Source organism: Notechis scutatus, chromosome Z (assembly GCF_049901735.1).
Source record: "Notechis scutatus isolate UNSWTSFEM ecotype Mainland chromosome Z, rNotScu1.2, whole genome shotgun sequence".
NCBI classification, from domain to species: domain Eukaryota; kingdom Metazoa; phylum Chordata; class Lepidosauria; order Squamata; family Elapidae; genus Notechis; species Notechis scutatus.
Genome location: NC_142025.1, coordinates 34,579,969 through 34,600,060, shown reverse-complemented (window position 1 = coordinate 34,600,060; position 20,092 = coordinate 34,579,969). Strand labels below are relative to the sequence as shown.

Sequence of the window (20,092 nt, the reverse complement as noted above, 5' to 3'; positions counted from 1 at the left end):
TTAAAATCTGCATTGTTTTGATATGATTTCCTTTCTTCAAGCTTTTTATAAAAATTCATAATCATTTCTTACATCTCAAATAATAAGACTGCAGTAAGGTTTCAAAACTATAATGTTTATGTACTTTAAAAGTACTCATTTATGAACTTGCATATGAGAAAGTTGAATGATAACACGTATACAACTTTTTGGGATATAAGCATACATTGCTTTCCTAATTTTTTTCAATATATTTTTGCAGTTAAAAGGGACTGAAAGTGCTTCTAGATTGAAAGGTATATTGATCAAGGTATATATTTGTGTGTCTTCTTAGAATTGGCTTGTCATGAAAATCTGAACAGTACTTAAACAGCTCTGTACGCTTGCAAAGAGGGATACAAATTTAATATTCTAACATCAGTTTTAAGTTGGATTTAATATTTTAATTGGATTTAATTCTTTTAAGTTGGGTTTAAAAATAAATTATTAAGCAAATTGAGGAGCATTTTTTCCAATTAATAGATTGTCCAAAAATTAAAAAATATTAATAGATACAATAGGGAATTTAATCCAGGTCATTAACAAAATTGTTCCTTTATTTCTTTTATGAAACAGGTACAATTTCATAAAAACAATGTAAACTAATGCAAGCTGTATTGTTTTCCATAGGTTTACATTTCTCCATATTTGTCTGGGCAGAATGTGATAGATTTGTTTCATTGTGAATGTTCATTGTTTATGAACATTATGTGTAAAAAGTTTTCTTGATAAGTTTTTGTGTCCTGGGCATCTATTAAAAAATCTTGTATATTGAATAATTTTGTTATGTATCAGAATTTTGAAAGTGAAATAAATACCTCAATGAGGCTTTTGTGGTCAGTTAATTTTATTAAATATTTGTTCCTAAAAATGTGTTGTTTTTATTTACTGTTTGTCATATCAATGGTCCAAGCAATCATTATCCATTAAATAATATCCCAATGGTATTTTAGAGAGCTTTAAAGATCTGGCTGTTTCTTCTGGCCTCAACCAAAGGTGGCTGAAATGTTCCCTTTCCACCAGATGTTGGTGCTATGGTCTGATGGATTCACCATCTTTTTTCTTTTCTAATCTGGCTCTGTTTTTATTGTTTGCTTTGTTTTGTTTCTTTGTTTGTTGTACTATGAGCCATCCAGAAATCGCCCTGGAGTCAGGCAATAAAGTGAAGTTAAAAATATATATATATTATGTACTATTGCTTCAAATCCTGTACTTTTCTTAACTGTGTCCCATACACATAGAAAATTGTTAAATAGTACAAGACTTGACAGATATGTTAATAGTTGAAGCCACTGTTTTGGCTAGAGCTTTTTCTAAGCGTGCCGAGAACCAGTTTGTGATATGAGCAGATTCCAAAATCTATACCACTGACGTAATTTTTGAATCAACATGCAGAATGCACTATGGAGATTATTTTGGCAAGATTTTGATGTAGGAATCTCTTTATATCCTGCATCTGATCCTTGATCTTGGAGACCTACAGAGGTGGTATTCAGCAGGTTCTGACCAGTTCTGGAGAACCAGTAGCAGAAATTTTGAGTAGTTCGAAGAACCGGCAAATACCACCTCTGAATGGAGATTTTACAGTATTCTTCCCCAAGCCACGCCCACAGAACCCATAGTAAAAAAAATTGAATCCCACCATTGGAGAGCTACCTTCCATACTAGGAAAGTAAAACAATCTTACATTTTACTTTCATAAAGTACCTACCTGCCATACTTTATGAAAGTAAAACAATCTCACATATGCTACACACTTGGGTTTCACATCATTAAATTCATAAATATGCTAAGCCAAAACAAAGCAGATTACACTATGGCTTAGCATGATGAGTGAATTCACACAGTATTAGATTCCTGTACCAAAATATGTGCCTGAAGGACATGGCCAGTCACAAAACATTTTCCTAGAAGGCAAAATAACTTTACTAAAAAACACAATGGGGCGGAGGCTTACTCTACTGTTTTGGAGAGTTTCCTACTTCACAAACCATAAATTCAGATATAACCTATGCCAAATTATTTTAATATTTGATTTCAAAATTCACAGCATAGTACTGTATCAGTTTTACAGAATACAGATTGATAATCAAAGAGTTGAAGCAACAACCACAAACAATATCCCTGACAAAACACTAAATGAAAAATGGTAAATATCAGTCCCTACCCTACAAACCATAAAGTACTGTTGTAAGAAATATCTAGGTCCAGTTCCAAGGTGGGAGAAAGCTACTGGAAATAAAATGGAACCTGGAGACTGATTGGAAATAAAGGAAGCAGAACCACTAACTACATGATTCTGGGACAGCTGACAAAATGGAGTTTAGAATGAGTAGGTTTTATACCTTTAGGATTCCTATGGGGTCATGTATGGATAGTTACTGGCTCTATAGGCAAAAGGGGAAATGCAAACCCTAAATGTTTGTCAGAGCTAATTTTGTCAACCTTTGGCTTGTGTTGCTTATCTGAAGTTTCTGCCTGACCCAGACTTTCTGAATGGATTACCAAATCTGTATTTCTATAAACTGGCCTCTTTAGTTTTTGATTGGGCAGGAAACTCAGCTGATTTCTGCCTCCCTTGAGGTTTTTTCCCCATTTCTCCTTTAGGGAAATATTCTATCCTGCCTTTTTAATATTTCCCAAAATATTTCATTCTTTTTTTTGGGGGGGAGGGCTTCCCACAGCACCATCTTCCACAACTATTTTCCACATAAATGAAGCTCTGTCACTATCTTGCTTTAAAGTTCAAAATAAGGGGCTTAATAGAACTATAATTGGCTAGTATTTTTATTTGGATCTAAAAGCATTCCTGAAAATAAAAGTCGCATGGAAGAGCTAATTAGTCAAGTTGTCAGCTGAAAATTAGTCAAGTTAGTCAGCTGAAAAGCAGGAGCCTGTCAGTTCAAGTTTCAAGTCCAGCCTTAGCTTAAAGCTGGCCAGATGACTTTGGGCCAGTTACTTTCTCTCAATACCAATCTACCTCACAGGTTGTGGAGAAAATAAAGGAGGAATGGGTCTATTGGGACATAATTATAATTTAACAGTGTCTACGTTTAGAAAATTAAGCCCCTAGCGTTTCAATAGTGGTGATGAAATATACATTTTACAGTTACAAATTCACGGAAAACTTAGCTGCCAAAATCCACTATTACCTATCTACTACTGTGCATTTATCATTTGGAGCACCCAAGGAAGATAAATGGGGACATATGTTATAATGGTAATAAAATACTGAAACATTAGCATGACTTCGTTTCAGATTGAACTACTTTTTAAATGTCCTTGCTTTGGTAAGAAAAAGAAACTAGTAGTGCAAACTTTAAAATTTGAAATAATAAACAGTAACAAAACAAAAAGGGGAACATTTATTTATGCTAAACAACTCGATTAAAAAACCATTAAAATATGACCACACGGAGTAAAATGGATCAGTTTTTCAATTTTGTCACTCAAAAGAAGAATGAACACAAATCAATCCAAGATTCAGACTTCAGACTTACAATGTTTCTACCATAACAAAAACATTTTGTTGCCCCCAACATTCAGTACAATTCATTGTTCTTCCTTTATTTGTAACTTCCAAATTCAATTAAATATATACAACTATTTCTAGAGATATATCATAAACCTTGTAAACAGCTACCATGAGTTTAGTTGCTAGGCTTGCTCAACACACATTAAAAAAAAGTTTGGCCAGTTTATGATTGAGCATGTTGTGTAAAAGATAGGTCTTTCTTCTCCATTTCCCAATCCTTTTAATTTCATCAAAATATGAAATAAAGTGGAATAGGTATTAGCAGCACCATACGGAGACTTCCTGCTGTACCTATACTTGCTGAATGTCGCCTTCAGAGGCACATTGAATTCTTACTACTATATATTTGGGTGCCTGTTTTTTTTTTTTAATTAACCGTAACGAGAAATCTAAAATCAGATTTAAAAAAAGACAATTACTTTTTAAGATGTTGGAGGGCAATTTGCCAATGCATTTACTTCCGCCAAGGGTAGATTGTCGTCTTTACGTCATCATTAGACGCCCTAATTGCTGCGTGCCCAGGCACGCCCCAGTCGTATTATAAATACTGCGTAGCCCTAGAGAAAATATCGCGGAGCGGATACGGTAGTGGAAGCAAAGCGGGAAACTTGTATTGGTGGCGTTGAGACGTTGCTTCTCATGGCTCACAATTCTGGTTGGGTTTGCTCTTACTATTTACAGGGCAACTGCCGTTTCGGTGATAGATGCTGGTATGAACATCCACGCGGTGGCAGAGGCAGCCAGGCCTTTGGCCAAAACTCAGGTACGGAGGGGATTTGGGTTCCCCGTTAGCCGCTTAAGGGTTGCCACTTGTAGTTTCTTGACTTTCTTCCCGGTGGGGGGAACGTGGCTCTGCCTAATGGATTCACTCGGGAGAGGAAGGTCCGCCCCAGCCTACTCGGCTTCCAGAATGTTTTTAAACTAGTTTGCTTGTATTTTGTTCTTCACCACCCCAGCCTCTTTGACAGTGATGGGTTGAAATCAAACATGGCCATATGTTTTTTTTTTTTTAATTAGGACGCTTAGTCTTATTTATTTTCCGCTCTCCTTGCGAAAGAACAATTTGTATAGCAGTTAACCAAGTTAAAACGGTCTTCAACAATATTGAAATCCAATAAATAAGATTAAAACAAGGTTCCTTACAAAAGCAAGGTTAATGGGCAATGCAGCTTCGTTCTGTATAAAATAAAAGATACATTCGTCAAGAATCATAAGGTATAACAATGATAGTCATAGGGTACAATAAGCAATCAAGGAAAGACTAGGAAAGTCTATATAAATCATAAGGTTACAAACGACAAAGTCATACAGTCACAAGTGGGAGGGGATGGATGATGAGAGATGAGAAGATTAATAGTAATAGTAATGCAGACTTTGTAAATAGTTGAACAGTGTTGAGGGAATTGTTTAGCAGAGTGGTGGCGTTGGGGGAAAAAACTCTAGTTGTCTAGTTGTTCTGATGTGCAGTGCTCTATAGCATTGTTTTGAGGGTAGGAGTTGAAACAGTTTATGTCCAGGATGTGAGGGATCTGCTTTAAGTAGAATTAAAATCATTCCACCTGAGTAGCCTATTTATTTAGGGTTAGGGTTCTCTAGCTGCCAGAACAAAGTGTAATTAATTACAATTGAGAAAAATCACCTGGTTCCAAAAATGCTGAGATGCTATTAAAGTTTGTTGGGCTTTTGGACAGCCATAGAAATTAAACAATTAAAAGAATGTTTGTTTCCATTTAGCGTAAATGATAGTTTATATACACTTTCTCTTAGTCAGCCATTCACTGGCTCATTGTGGTCTCTGCAAATTCTCAGAATTTTAAAGTCTAGCACAGATATGAGGACAGATTGCCTACAAAATGGCCAGCACTTGTGCTACTATTCTGTTTCTTTAAGGCCTCTCATTATGCTGGTATAGCAATTGTTATAAAAACTGAGCAGAGAGGCAGCTGTGTATGGTTTCGGAGAGGTGTGTGTGTACCTAAAGCAGCTACTAAGCAGATATACTGTTCTTTATCAATATGACTTATAAGTAGTATTTGGTAGAGGTGGAGTAGAAGAGGGAAAGAGTGAAGTACTGAATACTAGTCTTTGAGTGGTGTGTGTTGGTTCTTAAGTATTGGAACTTGATATACCTTAGTCATGGACACTCTTATATATGTGATTGGGATACCCAAAAGGTGGGATATCTAACCATACATGTAGAGGTGGCTTAAACTAAAGGAGTTAAATAAACATTACATTAAAAAAAAGTGTTGGCTAGAAAGGGGCTGTAAAAGAAGAAAGGAGTTTGCCTCTCACAGGCCTCAGACTTTGCAGGAATTGACATGCATCCTAGCTGCAGAAATTAGACCTCTTATCAGAATTTACACCAAATTAACATGAAAAAAGCAAAAGGTCAGATAGGCTGGAATGTGAAAGAAGCAAGATGAGACCAGGGTAGGAGACTGATAGACCTCCTTAAAGAGATAGTCACCAGAAGGGACACATTACAGGAATAAAGATTGTCACAGTTCTGAAGTAATCTGGTGGATAGAAATATCTTACATTTACATTGTAAAATAAGTATGTTAGAGTACAAAGCTTGTAATATTATGGTTGCTTTTTGTTGTCTAGGGATCTGCATTTGAGTTATTTTCTATAGATTTTGGATTTGTACCCTGTCAAATCTTTTGTAGGCCCATTTCTGTTACTTAATTCTGTGATATAGATCAAATTATTTTTTACTGCAAAGAAGATGTTTGATACATTATGTTCTCTTTCATTCAGACTCCAGCAGAAGAGGAGCAGGGGGTGGACAGCAACATTATTCTCTTAGCATGCAGGCATCTAATTACTCAAAATCTTCTAAGTGGAAAAGCAACAAAGACCCCATATCCTCAAATTTTTCTCAGAATAGATTTGCTGAGTTAGATTCAAGTGAACATGTGAATAACGATAATAAACCTGAAGAAGAAAAACTTAGGTACTTGGCATTTTTCCTTTAATTACTATGAGATTTAAATGTGTGGTTAAAAATAACAATCCTAAACTTCAGTTCTTTGCTACCGTAGTTTATACAGTTCATTGAATTGAATATTATAATTGCATACAGAATATGCAAACTGACTTGTAGACATTTTATAGGTATACCTAGAGACCCTTGAGACAAAGGCACTATCCTACTGGTAGGGTCTCTTGATAGTAGAGCAGCATTCTCATCACAACTTACTTTGTTGTCTAATTTTAGATCAAGTCTTATTGTTTTTGCATTGGGCAAGAAAAAGAATTGTGGTTAAATCATAAAATTAACTATGCTTTTTACTATGCTCAATAAGTCTTGATTTGTCTCCATTTTTAAAAACAATGAACCCTTAAGATTAGCTTGGTTTTATTTTACATCAGTTTAGTATGGGTTACAACTTTCCATTATCATTTATTCAGTGAAATAATAATGAAAGACATGGAGATTTGGGAATCTTCTGGACAATGGATGTTTTCCTCCTATTCACCAATGAAAGAAAAACCTAATATTTCAGGTACAAATTACTCTATTGTCAGGTCTCATTGGATGAGACATTGCACATATCTGTGTAACTAAGGCACTATGAAAAATAAGTTCTTATTTTTATTTGCTTTTTTATTCAATTTATTTGCTGCCCATCTTGCAATAAGTCAACTGGTTGGCTTACAATATAATAAAACAGTATTATAAAATACTAAAACAGTAAGTATAACATTACATTAAGAATTAGCTAAGATGGCAGAAATATACATTGGAGTGGGTTAAAAAGAATTTAATCCAATAACCACTTTCAGAAAGGAATACCCACATCCAGGCCCCAGGCTAATCAGCCAGGTTTTAAGGTCTTGTTGGAAGGCTGAGAGAGTGGGGGATGGATCTTTGCTGGCTGAGGAACTCTTGGATTTGAAGTCCACAAGTCTTAAAATTGCCAAGATTGGACACCCCTGTTCCAGATGGCAAGAGCCACAGTAGAAATAGGTCTTCTCCTGGACTCCGCCAGACAAAATTCCTTGACCAACTTTTAAAAGGCCTTATATGGGACAGAACAGTTCTGTTTGTAATGGAGAATATTTCAAATCTAAAAGATCTACATCCCCATATCTCCTAATTATCTGCAAATGTCTCTTATTTCTGGACAGTGCCCACACACACACACTTTGTTGCTAGACTCTTATGCTTCATTGAAGGCTAGATAACTTGGGAGCTATTCACAGGAGAAAATGGAAAGCATATGAGGTCAATAGTTTGTTTTCCTTAAAATTACTATTGTCTGGTGAATATAGGGATCTGTCACTATAAGATATATTTAAAAATCAGGACAAAAGGCACCTTTATTCTAGTATGGGATCAGATGTAGGAGACAATCATATCTGTGATATCCACATCTCAAGTAGGCATCTCAGATCTAGAGTTTGCAATTGATTGACCACACTTTTTAGAGGAAAAAAAGTTAACACCAGGAGACAGCAAGTATTGTGAATGGGTCACTTGCTGGAAGATGAGGCAAAATTTTTGACTTGGTTTTATAGGGGCTTAAGAGAGAAAACGAATGTTGTATTTTTATTTGCCTAATGAATTATTTTGCCAGTCTTTCTTAACCACAAATTGTATCTGTATGTATAATTACTAGCCTTGCATTATGGGGGTAAAATATTTCCCTTTCTGGTCTGATTGTTATCCTTACAGGTTTCTCTGACTTTTTGCCAGAAGAGTTACGTCTTGGGTATTATAACTGTAAAGCAAACAATAGCACACAAGCTTATGTAAGTGTCTATATTGTTTAACATAGAAGGCTGAAGCACTTTTTTGAAAATTATTTGAAATGTGAAGCAGTAGTGAATAATTTTTCCTCCTTTTTTCAGGTCAATTCAGTCCAGCAACTAGCTAGTCAGTGGAAAGGTAGATTGCATGAATTGAAGAATGCAACTCCTTCTACTAAAACTGCAATGGTGAGTACAACTGGAAAGTATTTATTTTAAAAAAAATCATGTTCATATTTGTTGCTGATTTTCAAACCAGTAATAATTTAAGGCATTAAGTCAGCTAATAACAGATGAAGGCTTCAGCGATAAGAAGGATTGAGTTTACTTAACTATTGCTATTTAGATAACTGGGTTTAGTTAGCCTTTATAAACACATTTAAAAATTGTAGGCAAAATTTTAGCTTATCTTTTCAGCATTTATTTTACTTAAAAGCATTTGGAGAATTTATAGAAAAATAGTGGCATAGAAATATAATAAAATAATCAGAATTCCCTATGGAAGCTACCAAGTTTTTATTTTCTCCAAACCTGTACATGTTGTATCCAAGGCAGATAAAATACTTGTTTGAGTTTTCATTCTGAGCTATTACAAAGGACAAATCAGATAAGATAGGCCTCTCTGGGCTCTTAGGCAAAGGTTTACTAGTAGATGAAGGCTTGAACATCACATTCCCTCCATATAAATGTTGCTCTAGAGGATAAGAAACTGGACTAGACTTCCAGGTTCTCAAAGGTGAAGTGTTGCCTCACCTTCAGCCAGGGGTAGCCTGAGGTCTTACTGAGTTTCCATACCTAGGTCTCTGAGAAAAAGTTCCTTTTCCCCTGCCAGCACATTTATAAAAGAACCAGGCTTTCTTTTTGATGGTAATTGCCAAATTGGAAAATAAAGGAGCAGAAACAGAAAGTTTCTCTGGAGTACAGGACAGAAAAAAATGCAACTTGCTGCTAAAGCAAATAAATGTGAAATAAGATTTTACAACAATGTAAGTAGGAAAAAATAGATAATAAAAATATTTGATTTTTAATATAATTCTCACTTAGTAACCACAACTGAGCCCAGAGTTTTAGTCAAAAATCATTGTCATTAAGACGGTCACCATATGGTTGTTAAGTGAATACATACTCCCTAATGAATGTTTTTTGTCAAAAACAAGCAAAATACTTAAAATTTCAGTCACATGACAGTTGGAAGCTGCAATGAATTATAAATAGGATCTGGTTGCCAAGAAGCTAAAAAGTGGTCACATAGCTACAGAGGGGAGGGGTTGCAGTCATAAAGTCAAGTTTAAGTTGTAACTTTTGGGGTCCATCGTAACTTTGAACAGTCATTAAGTACCCAACTGTTAAGTAATACCAGTATGTATGTGCATTTCAAAATATTTAATCTGAAGCCATAAAACAAAATGTGAAATATAGAACTTATGCTTGTTTTTAAGGAATTGAAGAATGTGACTAGTCACCAATCTCCTCCATTTGGGTTTGAACAACAGCAGACACTGCCTTCTAGAACATCAAGTAAGGAATTTGTTTTGGTTGATCCATTTTACCACATGCTTCATTTTGATTATCTTAGTTTCCCCTTTAGTGCAGTATTCTTAATATTGCAACTATTCTTACAACTTTTTCTGTATGCTATAACTGCAGGCTTTCCTACAGATACATGGAATAGTGTTCAAGCCTTTTCTTTCAAATCATTTGAATCTGCTGCTGTATCATCTGGAAGCCTTACTGATGTCCGAGGTGCTGTACTTCTTTCAGCTGCTCCTTCTATAGTTGGCTTTAATATGCCAGATTCTTCAGCAAATTCTTTTTCATTTAATATGGCTACAACATCAGATGGAATTGGAACACCTACATTTTCTGGACTTGGAGAACCGTTTTCTGCAAATTTTTTACCAGACACAACATTTGCCACAGTATTTGGAAAATCAATTGCGCCTCCTGCTTTCAGTTCTACATATACGCTCTTTGGAGAATCAGCACATTATCTTGCAAGCAATATTACAGGAACATCCCCAGCAATTCCAACTTTTGGCTCTTCAGAAGAATTATTTACTTCCCAGCTTCAACTGTCTACAGAAGAAGTAAAACAGTTTGAAGCAACCAAATTCGTTTTGGGAAAAGTCCCATTAAGACCTCCACCCATGGAATTTCTTAATATGTAGCACATGCTTCAGATGCTCTTTCTACTTGTTTTTCTACAGATCTACTATGACCAAATCCTTGGACTAAGTTTAATTTTCCTTATGGGTCACCACCAATGCTTCAGAATTATTGGATTTATTTCTGCTAATGAATATTCTTGATTTATTAATACCAAAATGGAAATGTTTAGTTTGAAAACAAACATGTTGAAATAATAGTTATTCAATACTCATTGTCTGAACTCTAAAAATCTGAATATAAATTTAGTAATAAATCTTACTAGTATCCAAGGTGCTATATTTTCTTTGGCTGCTGCCTGTGCAGTTGGCTTTAGTAATCTGTCAGATTTATTAGCAGGTTAATTTAATGGTATATGTGATGTTGCTACAACATCAGATGGAATTGGTAAACTTGGATTTTTTGGATATGGAAAACCTTTTTTGTGCTGCCTAGATTATATAATATTAGTCAGGCTTATTACTGTTCTTCATGATATAGCCATATGAGTATAAATGATAAATTTTCAAAGGGTTAGTTAAGGCAGCTTTATTCAATGCAAAGGAAGAAAAATAAAATCACTACTGTTCAAATCTGTCCTGGTGTCTTTCATAATGTTTGCATGCATCTGCTTGTATACTAGAATTTTCTATGAAGGGAAAGTTCAGAGCTATTGAAGTGCTTCGCATCCTAAAAGATTGGGGAGTATCTAAATAGTCACTCCCTTCAATATAAATAGAATGCCTTGACTTGCTAGAAATAGGGCAAAAGCTGAAAAGTGATTATATGCTGTTATATTTTTTCCACATTTTTTCCACTTTGAAATTACAGAACACTTAATGTTTGCTACTATGGCTACTACAGAATAGTGGCTGGGGTGTTGGCTTTGCTCAAGAAAATGCAGGCAAATTTCTAATGAAGCTCACTGGCTAACTCATGGCCAATCTCACTCAATCCACTTAGCTTACTACCATATGTTGTTATGGTATTAAAATTAAGGGATACCATCTCAAGCTCTCAGCAAAACAGTGCAATGTGAATACAATATAATATACATTAACTAAGAATACTGTGGTTTGTATATCATTGTTTTGAACAGTATTTAAAATAACCTGGTTTTTTTCCATTCAGTTGTGTCCAATTCTCAGATACCGCCAGGCAAGTCTCTGCAGTTTTCTTAGCAAGGATTTTCAGAAGTGGTTTGCTTTTTCAAACCTTCCTAGGGTTGAGAAAAAGTGACTGTCCAAGGTCACTCAGCTGGCTTGGTACCTAGGGAGGATTAAAATTCACAGTCTCCCAGTTTTTAATCTGCTATCCTAGCCACTATAACAATTGGCTCTCAAATGAAACTTGATCTCTAGCTATAGATCACTGTATTTTTGCTTGCTACTAGTAGTATTAAAGAAAGTCAGTAGCATTGGCAGTAAATTTGGCATTGATTATAATGGAAAGTAAAAGAAACAAAATACTTTTATACTGGAGGATTACTTTTAAATGGAAGGATGTGAATAGCAAATGGGATATTATACTTAACTTTCAAAAGCTAACAAAACCAAATGGAGCTGTATCCCATGATGTAACAGATAAAATAGCCCACTACAGGAGTGTAATTTTGAGTTTTTTTCCCCCTGGATCCAGAATAGAAGCATTTAGTAAAAACATCTTAGTAACTCAAACATTTTTCTTTGGGATGCCAGTAAAGCTCTTAAGTATGCATCTGACAAATTAGTTTGAAGGAATTCATAACTTCAGGAAGAGAAGAAGAGACTTACGGAATTCCTACTTTAAAGTAGCCATTCAGTGAAATTATTTCTTTGCATTTCTAAAAACGGACGACATACCATTTTGCTGCAGATCTTTCACTGATCTGTATTCATTTGCTTTTTGTTTTTATTCTACAATACAGTCTTCAGATACCTTTGCAAAGGATATATAATCATGATTCATAAATTAACTAATGAAATCCTTTGAATGGTGCTTTCTTGGGGAGGAAGTATTAGTGTTTTACTATTTAATTACCTGACTAGGGAAGTAGAATTCTGATAGCACAATAAGAAGAGTCAGTTAATACTTATTCCAAGCTAAAAGAGTTATAGAGCACTAGAGGGATGCATTGCATACATTGGGAGTACAAAGAAAACGCATTCTGTAAGGCACATCTAATTGCTTTTATTGACAATCATTTTATGGGTGAAGGCACTGGGGCAATTAGACTCCCATTCATAGTAAAGTGTTCACTGAAACATTCTGTATCTCAATATTGCTATTGCTCTTCAAATGAATTACCCATTTAACTGAAAAGAGAGCAGCAACTAAGTAAAACTAATGAATAAAGAGGAGCTTAATATTGGTTCCCAATGATTTCTGTGTTTTTTTTGTAAACACAGCTTCAAGGAAGAAGTTCCTTAAAGGTTATATGGCAAGGAAGGTCACATTTTAGAATAGCCTGCCTCAGTCTGGTGGCCTTCAAGCTAGCTGAGAAGTTTGGAGTTCTTATCCTATACAATCTCGTGTGTGTTTTGTACTCTAAAGCAGTTTGTCTTATCTGAAGAGATGGCTGTAGTGTGTGAAATGGTAGATGAATAGCTGTATCACTGGGCATTTCCTGATTGTGACCTCTCCGTTGCTTTGCCTCTCTTTTGAGCCTAGTTTGGCAAGCAGCCTGAAGAAAAGGGTAGATAGCCAGAAGTTTGTTTTCCTTTTCCCTTTCTTCATTTACTGCTCTCTTAACCAGAACTAGCAACTGAACAGTATGAGAAATATATATGCAACATAGGACCACATTTTTAGGATGTCAACAGGTGGGTTTTGGCAAGCACCCGATGACAAACCTTGACAACCAACCAACCAATCAACCAACCCAGTTGCCCCTCGCAAACAAACACAATCAATTGCCTTGACAATCAAGCATGTTCCATGCTAATCCTACATGTTTTAAGATACTGTATTTCAGATATAGAAACTAAACTATGGAGTTATTTTTTTGTTCTATAGCAATTTTCTCTTAAGAAACTTGTTAAGTTACAATTTCCAATATGTTAATTGGTAGAGAGGGCTCAGAGGGAAAGATCCTGGGAGATGAGCAAAGGGTCTTGGAAAGGGTCAGATAAGAGACAGCATAGTCTGAAATTGCATAGTGGTTGGAGCAAAAGGGTCAGAAGATAGCAATAGTATTTAGATTTATATACCGCTCCCTATATTGATTTATAGCAAAGGTCGCCAACCTTTTGGACCTCAGGGACTACCAAACTTATAATTTTAAATCCCAAAGCCCACTAATATGATTTTTTTAAAAAAAGATAATATAATATGATTTTTTTTATAAATTTTTATAAATTTAATTATATGTATGTGTGTGTGTATGTGTGTATATAATTATAACAAAATCATAAATGCTTAATCATAATAAAATGTTTATTGTAACAAAATTATTAAAGTTAGTGCAATTATTACAAAATATCAAAACATTTCCACTCCATTTTCATTCCAGTCATTACAAACATTTGAATGCAGAGTACTATCTAACATTTTCCTGATATAGGTCACTCTGTAGCAGTCAAGCCATTCACAGCTCTCCCTGTGAATTCAATTCTCCAGCAGCAGCGTTGGATTGCTCCCTTCTCTCTCTCTCTCTCTCTCTCTCTCTCTCTCTCTCTCTCCCTTCCACCCCCACCCCACCCACTGGAGGCAAAAGGTAGTTGCTGCAGGCATCCAGCAGAAGCACAAGCAGCAGCTGCTCCCTTTCTTCCCGGGTCTTTAATGCCTGGCTTACTTCTCCACTACTGCTGCCTTCTCCTTCAGCACCTTCTTCAGGTAGGGCGATTATGAACTAACTGAACGGCTACACTGATACTCCTTTTTTTTTTAACTATTACCATCTGGCAGACGGTACAGAATAATCAAAACAAGGACAAGTAGGCTGAAAAACAGCTTCTATCCCACAGCAGTAGCTCTTTTGAACTCTGTTGTATAGTGCAGCGTTGGTGTGGTATCGGAGTTTTCCAGTTCAATGTGTGAAGGATGTGTGTTTGTGTTTATTTTCATGGTCATGGTCATCATGTGCACTGAAGATGGTGTTTGATTTTGTTGTACGAGGTGCAATGACAGTAAAGTAACCTAAACTAAAGTAAACTGTGTATCAGTGTAGTCACTCTGTTAGTTCATAATCACCTTTCTTTCTCACCGTCAGCAAGCCACCCCGGGGCGGATTTTCCTCTCCCGCTGTTGGTCTTACCTTCAAATTCCAGCTCACGTGGCTCTCTGCTGCTCAGTCTTAGTCAAAGTAAGTTTTGCAGTGGCCATGTAGGCGGAGCAGCCTTGTTTTCCCATGCAACCCAGATTAATTGCTTTCGCGGGCCATTTCTTCTGCGTCCCACCAAAATTTTGCCACAGCCCACCAGTTGGTAACTGCTGCTTTACAGCACCCTCTAAGAAGTTTACACGGTCAGCACATTGTGCCCAACAATCTGGATTCTCATTTTACCAATCTCGATGGAAGATTAAGTCAATCTTAAGTTGGTCAGAATTGAACTCCTGCTATGGGCAGAGTTAACCTGAAATACTGCATTCTAGCCACTTTGCTACCACAGCTCCTAAAGTTCTCTATGTGTAAATACAAAGAGTGTTGGCAGGAGAACTGTACTTTCAGAATTGCAGGATTCTGTTATTAATAGCTTTACAATAATGAACTAACTTATTTGGTCATGTCTCTTGTCTAGCCTACCTGGTAAAACTCAACTAGAAGGCAAGAAATTGGGAAAACTGTTCTACAAAGTTAATCACTTTAAACATATCTTTAAAATTGCTGCTTTAATATTGTGACAGCATGAATAGGCATTTTTATTGTTTATACAGTCTGTTTTCCTGTCAGCAAGCTAGTCACATTTCTATAAATAATTTATGAAGTTTTGTTCTAGATCACATGAAACATAGTCCCAGCATGTGCTCTGTCATATGTTCAAGGTAATTAGATTTCTTTTGATTACACAGTAGAATCCCGTTAGCCCAGACACATTTTCTCTCTCTTTTGTACCACTGCCAATACCCTAAAGGAATTGGTTTTAAAAAAAGTCAGATGAGAAAAAGACATTACAGAGTTAAAAGCAATTTGGCAGACTGAAAACCCATTTTAATCTTAATTTAGATGCTGTACCTATTTGGTTGCAATATCTCTTTAAAAATTAGATTTCCCCTCACAGTGATGAAAACACAAACTAAATTGTTTTCTTTGCATAATATAAACCAGTGGTTCCCAAACTTTTTCAGTCCACCGTGCCCTTGGTGCTACAAACTCATCCTCGGTGCCCCCCACCCAGGGGTGGGATTCAAATTTCTGTGGGCATGGCCTAATTTGAGGGTGTAGCTTGCTGGTCAAGTGACTGGGTGGGCATGGCTTGGTGGTCACATGACTGGGTGGGCATAGCTTGCTGGTCATGTGACTGGCTGGCGTCGCTTATTGGCTGGGCATGGCTCACTGGTCACATGACCAGGTAGGTGTGGTTTGGTGGTCATGTCACTGGGTGGGCATGGCCAGGTGACTGGCAAACAAGTGGTCCTCACTTAATGGCCGGTTGTTTAGCAAGTGTTCTAATTTATGACTGGCCTCCCCAGAGATACTTGACCTGTTTTTGGAGTTTTGACAGCCATGCACACACATATACACACACACTCCCTTCTAACCCTTCTAACCCTGCTGGAGCAGGTCATTGGACTAGAATTGGAAAAGCATCTCTGATTAGATTCTAGTAGTGAATAAAATCTAATCAGAGATGCTTTGCCGATTTTTGTTGATTTGTTTGATTTGTATCTCTTTATTTATGTTGCTGAATTGCATTGACATGTGTGTCCCTTCTTGTGCACAACCCAGAAGCTTTTGTGATTCTTTGCAGCAAAAATTACCGACCTCTGGCTTTGCTCTACTTTTCAAACATGCTACCACTGCCGCGTTCTAGGTGCCGGCCCCGCAGGTCCACCCCATTGAGCCTGCTGCACCAGAGGGACCTGCCCAAGCAAGTCAAGTCAATGGGGTGAGCCTGAGAGAGGGAAAGAAAGAGAGAGAAAACAGATAGTCCTTCCTTACAGCCATTCGTTTAATGACCATTACAATGGCACCAAAAAAAAGTGATTTATGACCATTTTCAAACTGATACATGATCAAAATTCAGATGCTTGGCAACTGGCTCATATTTATGACGGTTGCAGTGTCCCAAGGACGTACGTTCATCATTTGCGACTTTCTGACAAGCAAAGACAAGAGGGAAGCCAGATTCAATTTACAATTGTGTTACTAACAAAACAAGTACAGTGATTTGCTTAACAACTATTACAAGAAAAATAAAACAGGGCAAAATGCACTTAACAACTGTCTTGCTTAGCAATGGAAATTTTGGCCCAGTTGCGGTCATATGTCAAGGACTGTCTGTATAAAGCCTGCTGTAGCTTATCCGTAGATTCTGAACTTCCTCAGAATTGTAGTAAGCAAATTGTTCAGTTGGTATCTATTCAGAGCATTTTCTTAGTGTGAAATGGCTATGATAATTTTTGCCATGAAACACAAATACAAAAAATGCCTTTGTATCTGAAGAAGCATCAATCCAAGGCTTTTTGAGAGAAAGTGGGAAAGAATTTTTTTCACGTTCAACACTTTGAAAATTGAACTTCATAGTTCTATAAAACACATTACTCAAGCTAAAATAAATCTTTTTGCCAACATGTGACCCTGTTCCCTCTATAAATATACTCCCTCTTTTACAAAAGAGGGGGGGACCTTTATAAATGTAAATGAAGGGCCAAAAATGTAAATGAAGGGCCAAAATGTAGTTTTTCTTTAGTAACTATTTTTAAATGCAGAATAAAAATTTCAGAAATGAATAGGTTAATCTTTTTTCTTTAATCAGAACAGCTGACAAGTCCTACCCCCTCAAGTGTTTGATCAATTACAGTTGGTTGCAGTTCAAAACATTGGATTAAGTTCTATTTAGTGCACTGGAACTTCAGAGGAGGCAGGGACAGAACTGAATTTTTTAACAGTCTTAACAAAAATTGGCTTTTTGAGACTTGTATAGATCTGTAAAATAATATGTAACAGCAGACAAAAATGACAGAGAAAGGAATTGTGAAAGAAAACACCTTTCCCTTCTTTCCATTATTTCATACATGACTAAAATGATTTACAGTAAATTTAATCAATCAACATTCACAAATACATTACTAAAAAGATCTTACATTAAAGTTGACACTAGCTGGTAAATCAAATAACTAATTTCTCAATCTGTATGGCCAAAAATTTAGAGTGTTTTAATCCCAACATATTTGGAAGGTACCAGATAAGGCATTTTATTGAAGATGCATAGGACTCTTGCAAATTTGCCCACAGGAAAGCTTTTGTCTGCTCGTGAATTTCAGCACCAATTGATTACATCTGCTTATTTTGGCTACCTCATCCCCCCCCCCCCCATGGTTTTAGTGTTAAAGCTAGGTAAGGGTTAAATTATCACTCAGGTGATTGACATTGTGCAAATTTATGTTCTTATTATACAATCACAACAAGGCTACTGCATCAATTGATTAGGCAAAAAAATGGATTTACATTTGTGACTGTTAAGTTCGCCGTTGGAAAGAAAGCTCGGGAGTCAGTGACCGTTTTCAGCTCTTTATTAGGTCCCGAGATCGACTCAGGGTTCAGGAGATCGACGGCGGCTTATATTCTCTGGCCGCGGGCGGCACGCGCTAATGGCACCGCTTTGAATCTCCCGCGATTAGTTTCCACCAATCGCGGGGATTCGTAGCGGCCAATCGGTGCGGCTCGCTCGGCCAATCAGGTCGCCGTGCGCCCTGGCCAATCAGGCGCGGTGTTTACAAGTATGCTAATGGATCGTACAGAACACCCCTCCCCTCTTGGTACGGTCCCACGTGACGTAGTCCCGCAAGTAGGCGGGGCTCCGTACTTGCCTACTTGACCTGCGCAGGTTAGTTGATGTCTGGCCTTCAGGCGGTTCGGTCGGGTTCTGTGCTGCTCTCTACCTCGTAGATGGAACCGCCTGGAAGGGTGAGCCGGGCCTTTCATCACAGCTTCCTCCCGGTCTACCCAGGCTGGTCAAGCTGCTGGTGTTGCCGCTCCTGCCCGGTCTTTCTAGGCTGGTTGAGCTGGCTTGGCTGTTTCTTCCTGGCGAGGCTTCGAGCTGGCTGTCTATTTCTGCTTCGGTTGGTGAGTATTCCTGGTTTCTTTCTGGTTGCGGTTGGTTCCTGGGGCTTTCCCTCCCCTCTTGGTTGGTGCTGGGTTTTTTTTCCCTTTCTGGGTTTATGTCTCTGTCTGTTTGCATGTCGGTTGTGTTTCCCGTGGTTGTTCTCGATCTTATTTGATCGATGTGTCGTTTCCATGCTCGTCCGTCGGTTGTTTGTAGCCGGTACGAGCGTGGACCTGTTGCCTGGGTTATCGTTGCCGGTATCCAGAGGGGGTCCCCTCTAAGGTTTTTTGCGTATACCGCGTCTCCTGGTGCAAATGTTCGGTACCTGCTTGATGAGTCGGTGGGTTTTTCGGGGTTGTACGTGGGGTGCAGCCTATCTAGGGGGGATCTTAGTTTCCTCCCCATTAGTAGCTCTACGGGGCTCTTGTTGGTCGTTGTGTTAGGTGTTATGTGTTGGATAAGAAGTAGTTTATTTATTTTCTCTTGCATGTCCCCGTTTTCAATTTTTTGAATTGTTTTTTTGGTGAATTGGACCATTCGTTCCGCCCTACCATTCGCCGCCGGATGTGCCGGGCGCTGTCAGGGCGTGCCGTATTCCCGCTCCACTAGGAATTTTTCGAATTCCAGTGCAGTGAACTGTGGCCCGTTTTCTGACACAATTACATCTGGGAGGCCATGGGTTGAGAATAGTCTGTTTAGTTCTTTGATGACGGCCTCGGTGGTGGTAGTTCTCATGTTGCTTACCTCCAGCCAATTGGAGTAAGCGTCTACCGTTATGAGGAATGTGTGTCCTTTTGTGGGTCCGGCGAAATCTATGTGTATCCTGGACCATGGTCCCCTGGGGGTTTCCCATTCCAGGACTGGGGCGGCGGGTGGGCTTGGCCTGGATTCTTGGCATTGCTTACAGTTTGCCACCCAGGCTTCGATTTTTTGTCCATCCCTGGCCACCATGCGTAGCTTCTGGCCAGGGCTTTTGACCTGACGATGCCCGGGTGCCCCTCGTGTAACAAGTCCAAGAACCTTTTTTGTAATTTTTCCGGGATGACAACCCTGTCCCCCATAGTATACAACCCTTTTGGGTGGAAAGTTCCGTTTGTTTGTTCCTGAAGGTCCTCTTTTTCCGGCCACCCTTTCTCCACCCATTGCAACACCCGCGCCAGACGTTTGTCTTTATTTGTTTCGTGGGCAATGTCTGACGCGGTTAGGGGGAGGTTGGGTATGGCCTCGATGCTCAGGGTGGATGCTGTGGGTGCTGGGTCGGCGTCCAGGTCAGGTAATGGGGTGTGGCTCAAGGCGTCTGCGTGTGTGATTGTTTTGCCGGGTCGATGGGTCAGCCGGTAACTGTAGGCAGCGAGGAATTCAGACCACCTTGTCATTCTTGGAGATAGAATGTTTGGGGTGGCCTTGTTTCCTGCCAGGATGCCCAATAGCGGTTTGTGGTCTGTGATGA

General features: G+C 38.0%; 1 protein-coding gene across 1 annotated transcript; it reads left to right on the top strand.

Annotated features, from left to right (window-relative positions):
• Positions 1–4,052: 4,052 nt before the first annotated feature.
• NUP42 (nucleoporin 42) lies at positions 4,053–11,049 on the top strand. The gene is made up of 7 exons (XM_026677998.2): positions 4,053–4,316; positions 6,317–6,512; positions 6,971–7,065; positions 8,238–8,314; positions 8,414–8,500; positions 9,751–9,829; positions 9,959–11,049. Exons 1-7 carry the CDS (start codon positions 4,193–4,195, stop codon positions 10,477–10,479), a joined length of 1,179 nt encoding a protein of 392 aa, XP_026533783.1. The 5' UTR covers positions 4,053–4,192; the 3' UTR covers positions 10,480–11,049.
• Positions 11,050–20,092: the final 9,043 nt, after the last annotated feature.

Coding starts and splice junctions, on each gene's coding strand:
- NUP42 (XM_026677998.2), top strand. CDS start 4,193: ATGGCTCACAATTCTGGTTGGGTTTGCTCTTACTATTTACAGGGCAAC. Junction 4,317..6,316: donor GGCCTTTGGCCAAAACTCAG/GTACGGAGGGGA, acceptor TCTTTCATTCAG/ACTCCAGCAGAAGAGGAGCA. Junction 6,513..6,970: donor CCTGAAGAAGAAAAACTTAG/GTACTTGGCATT, acceptor TCATTTATTCAG/TGAAATAATAATGAAAGACA.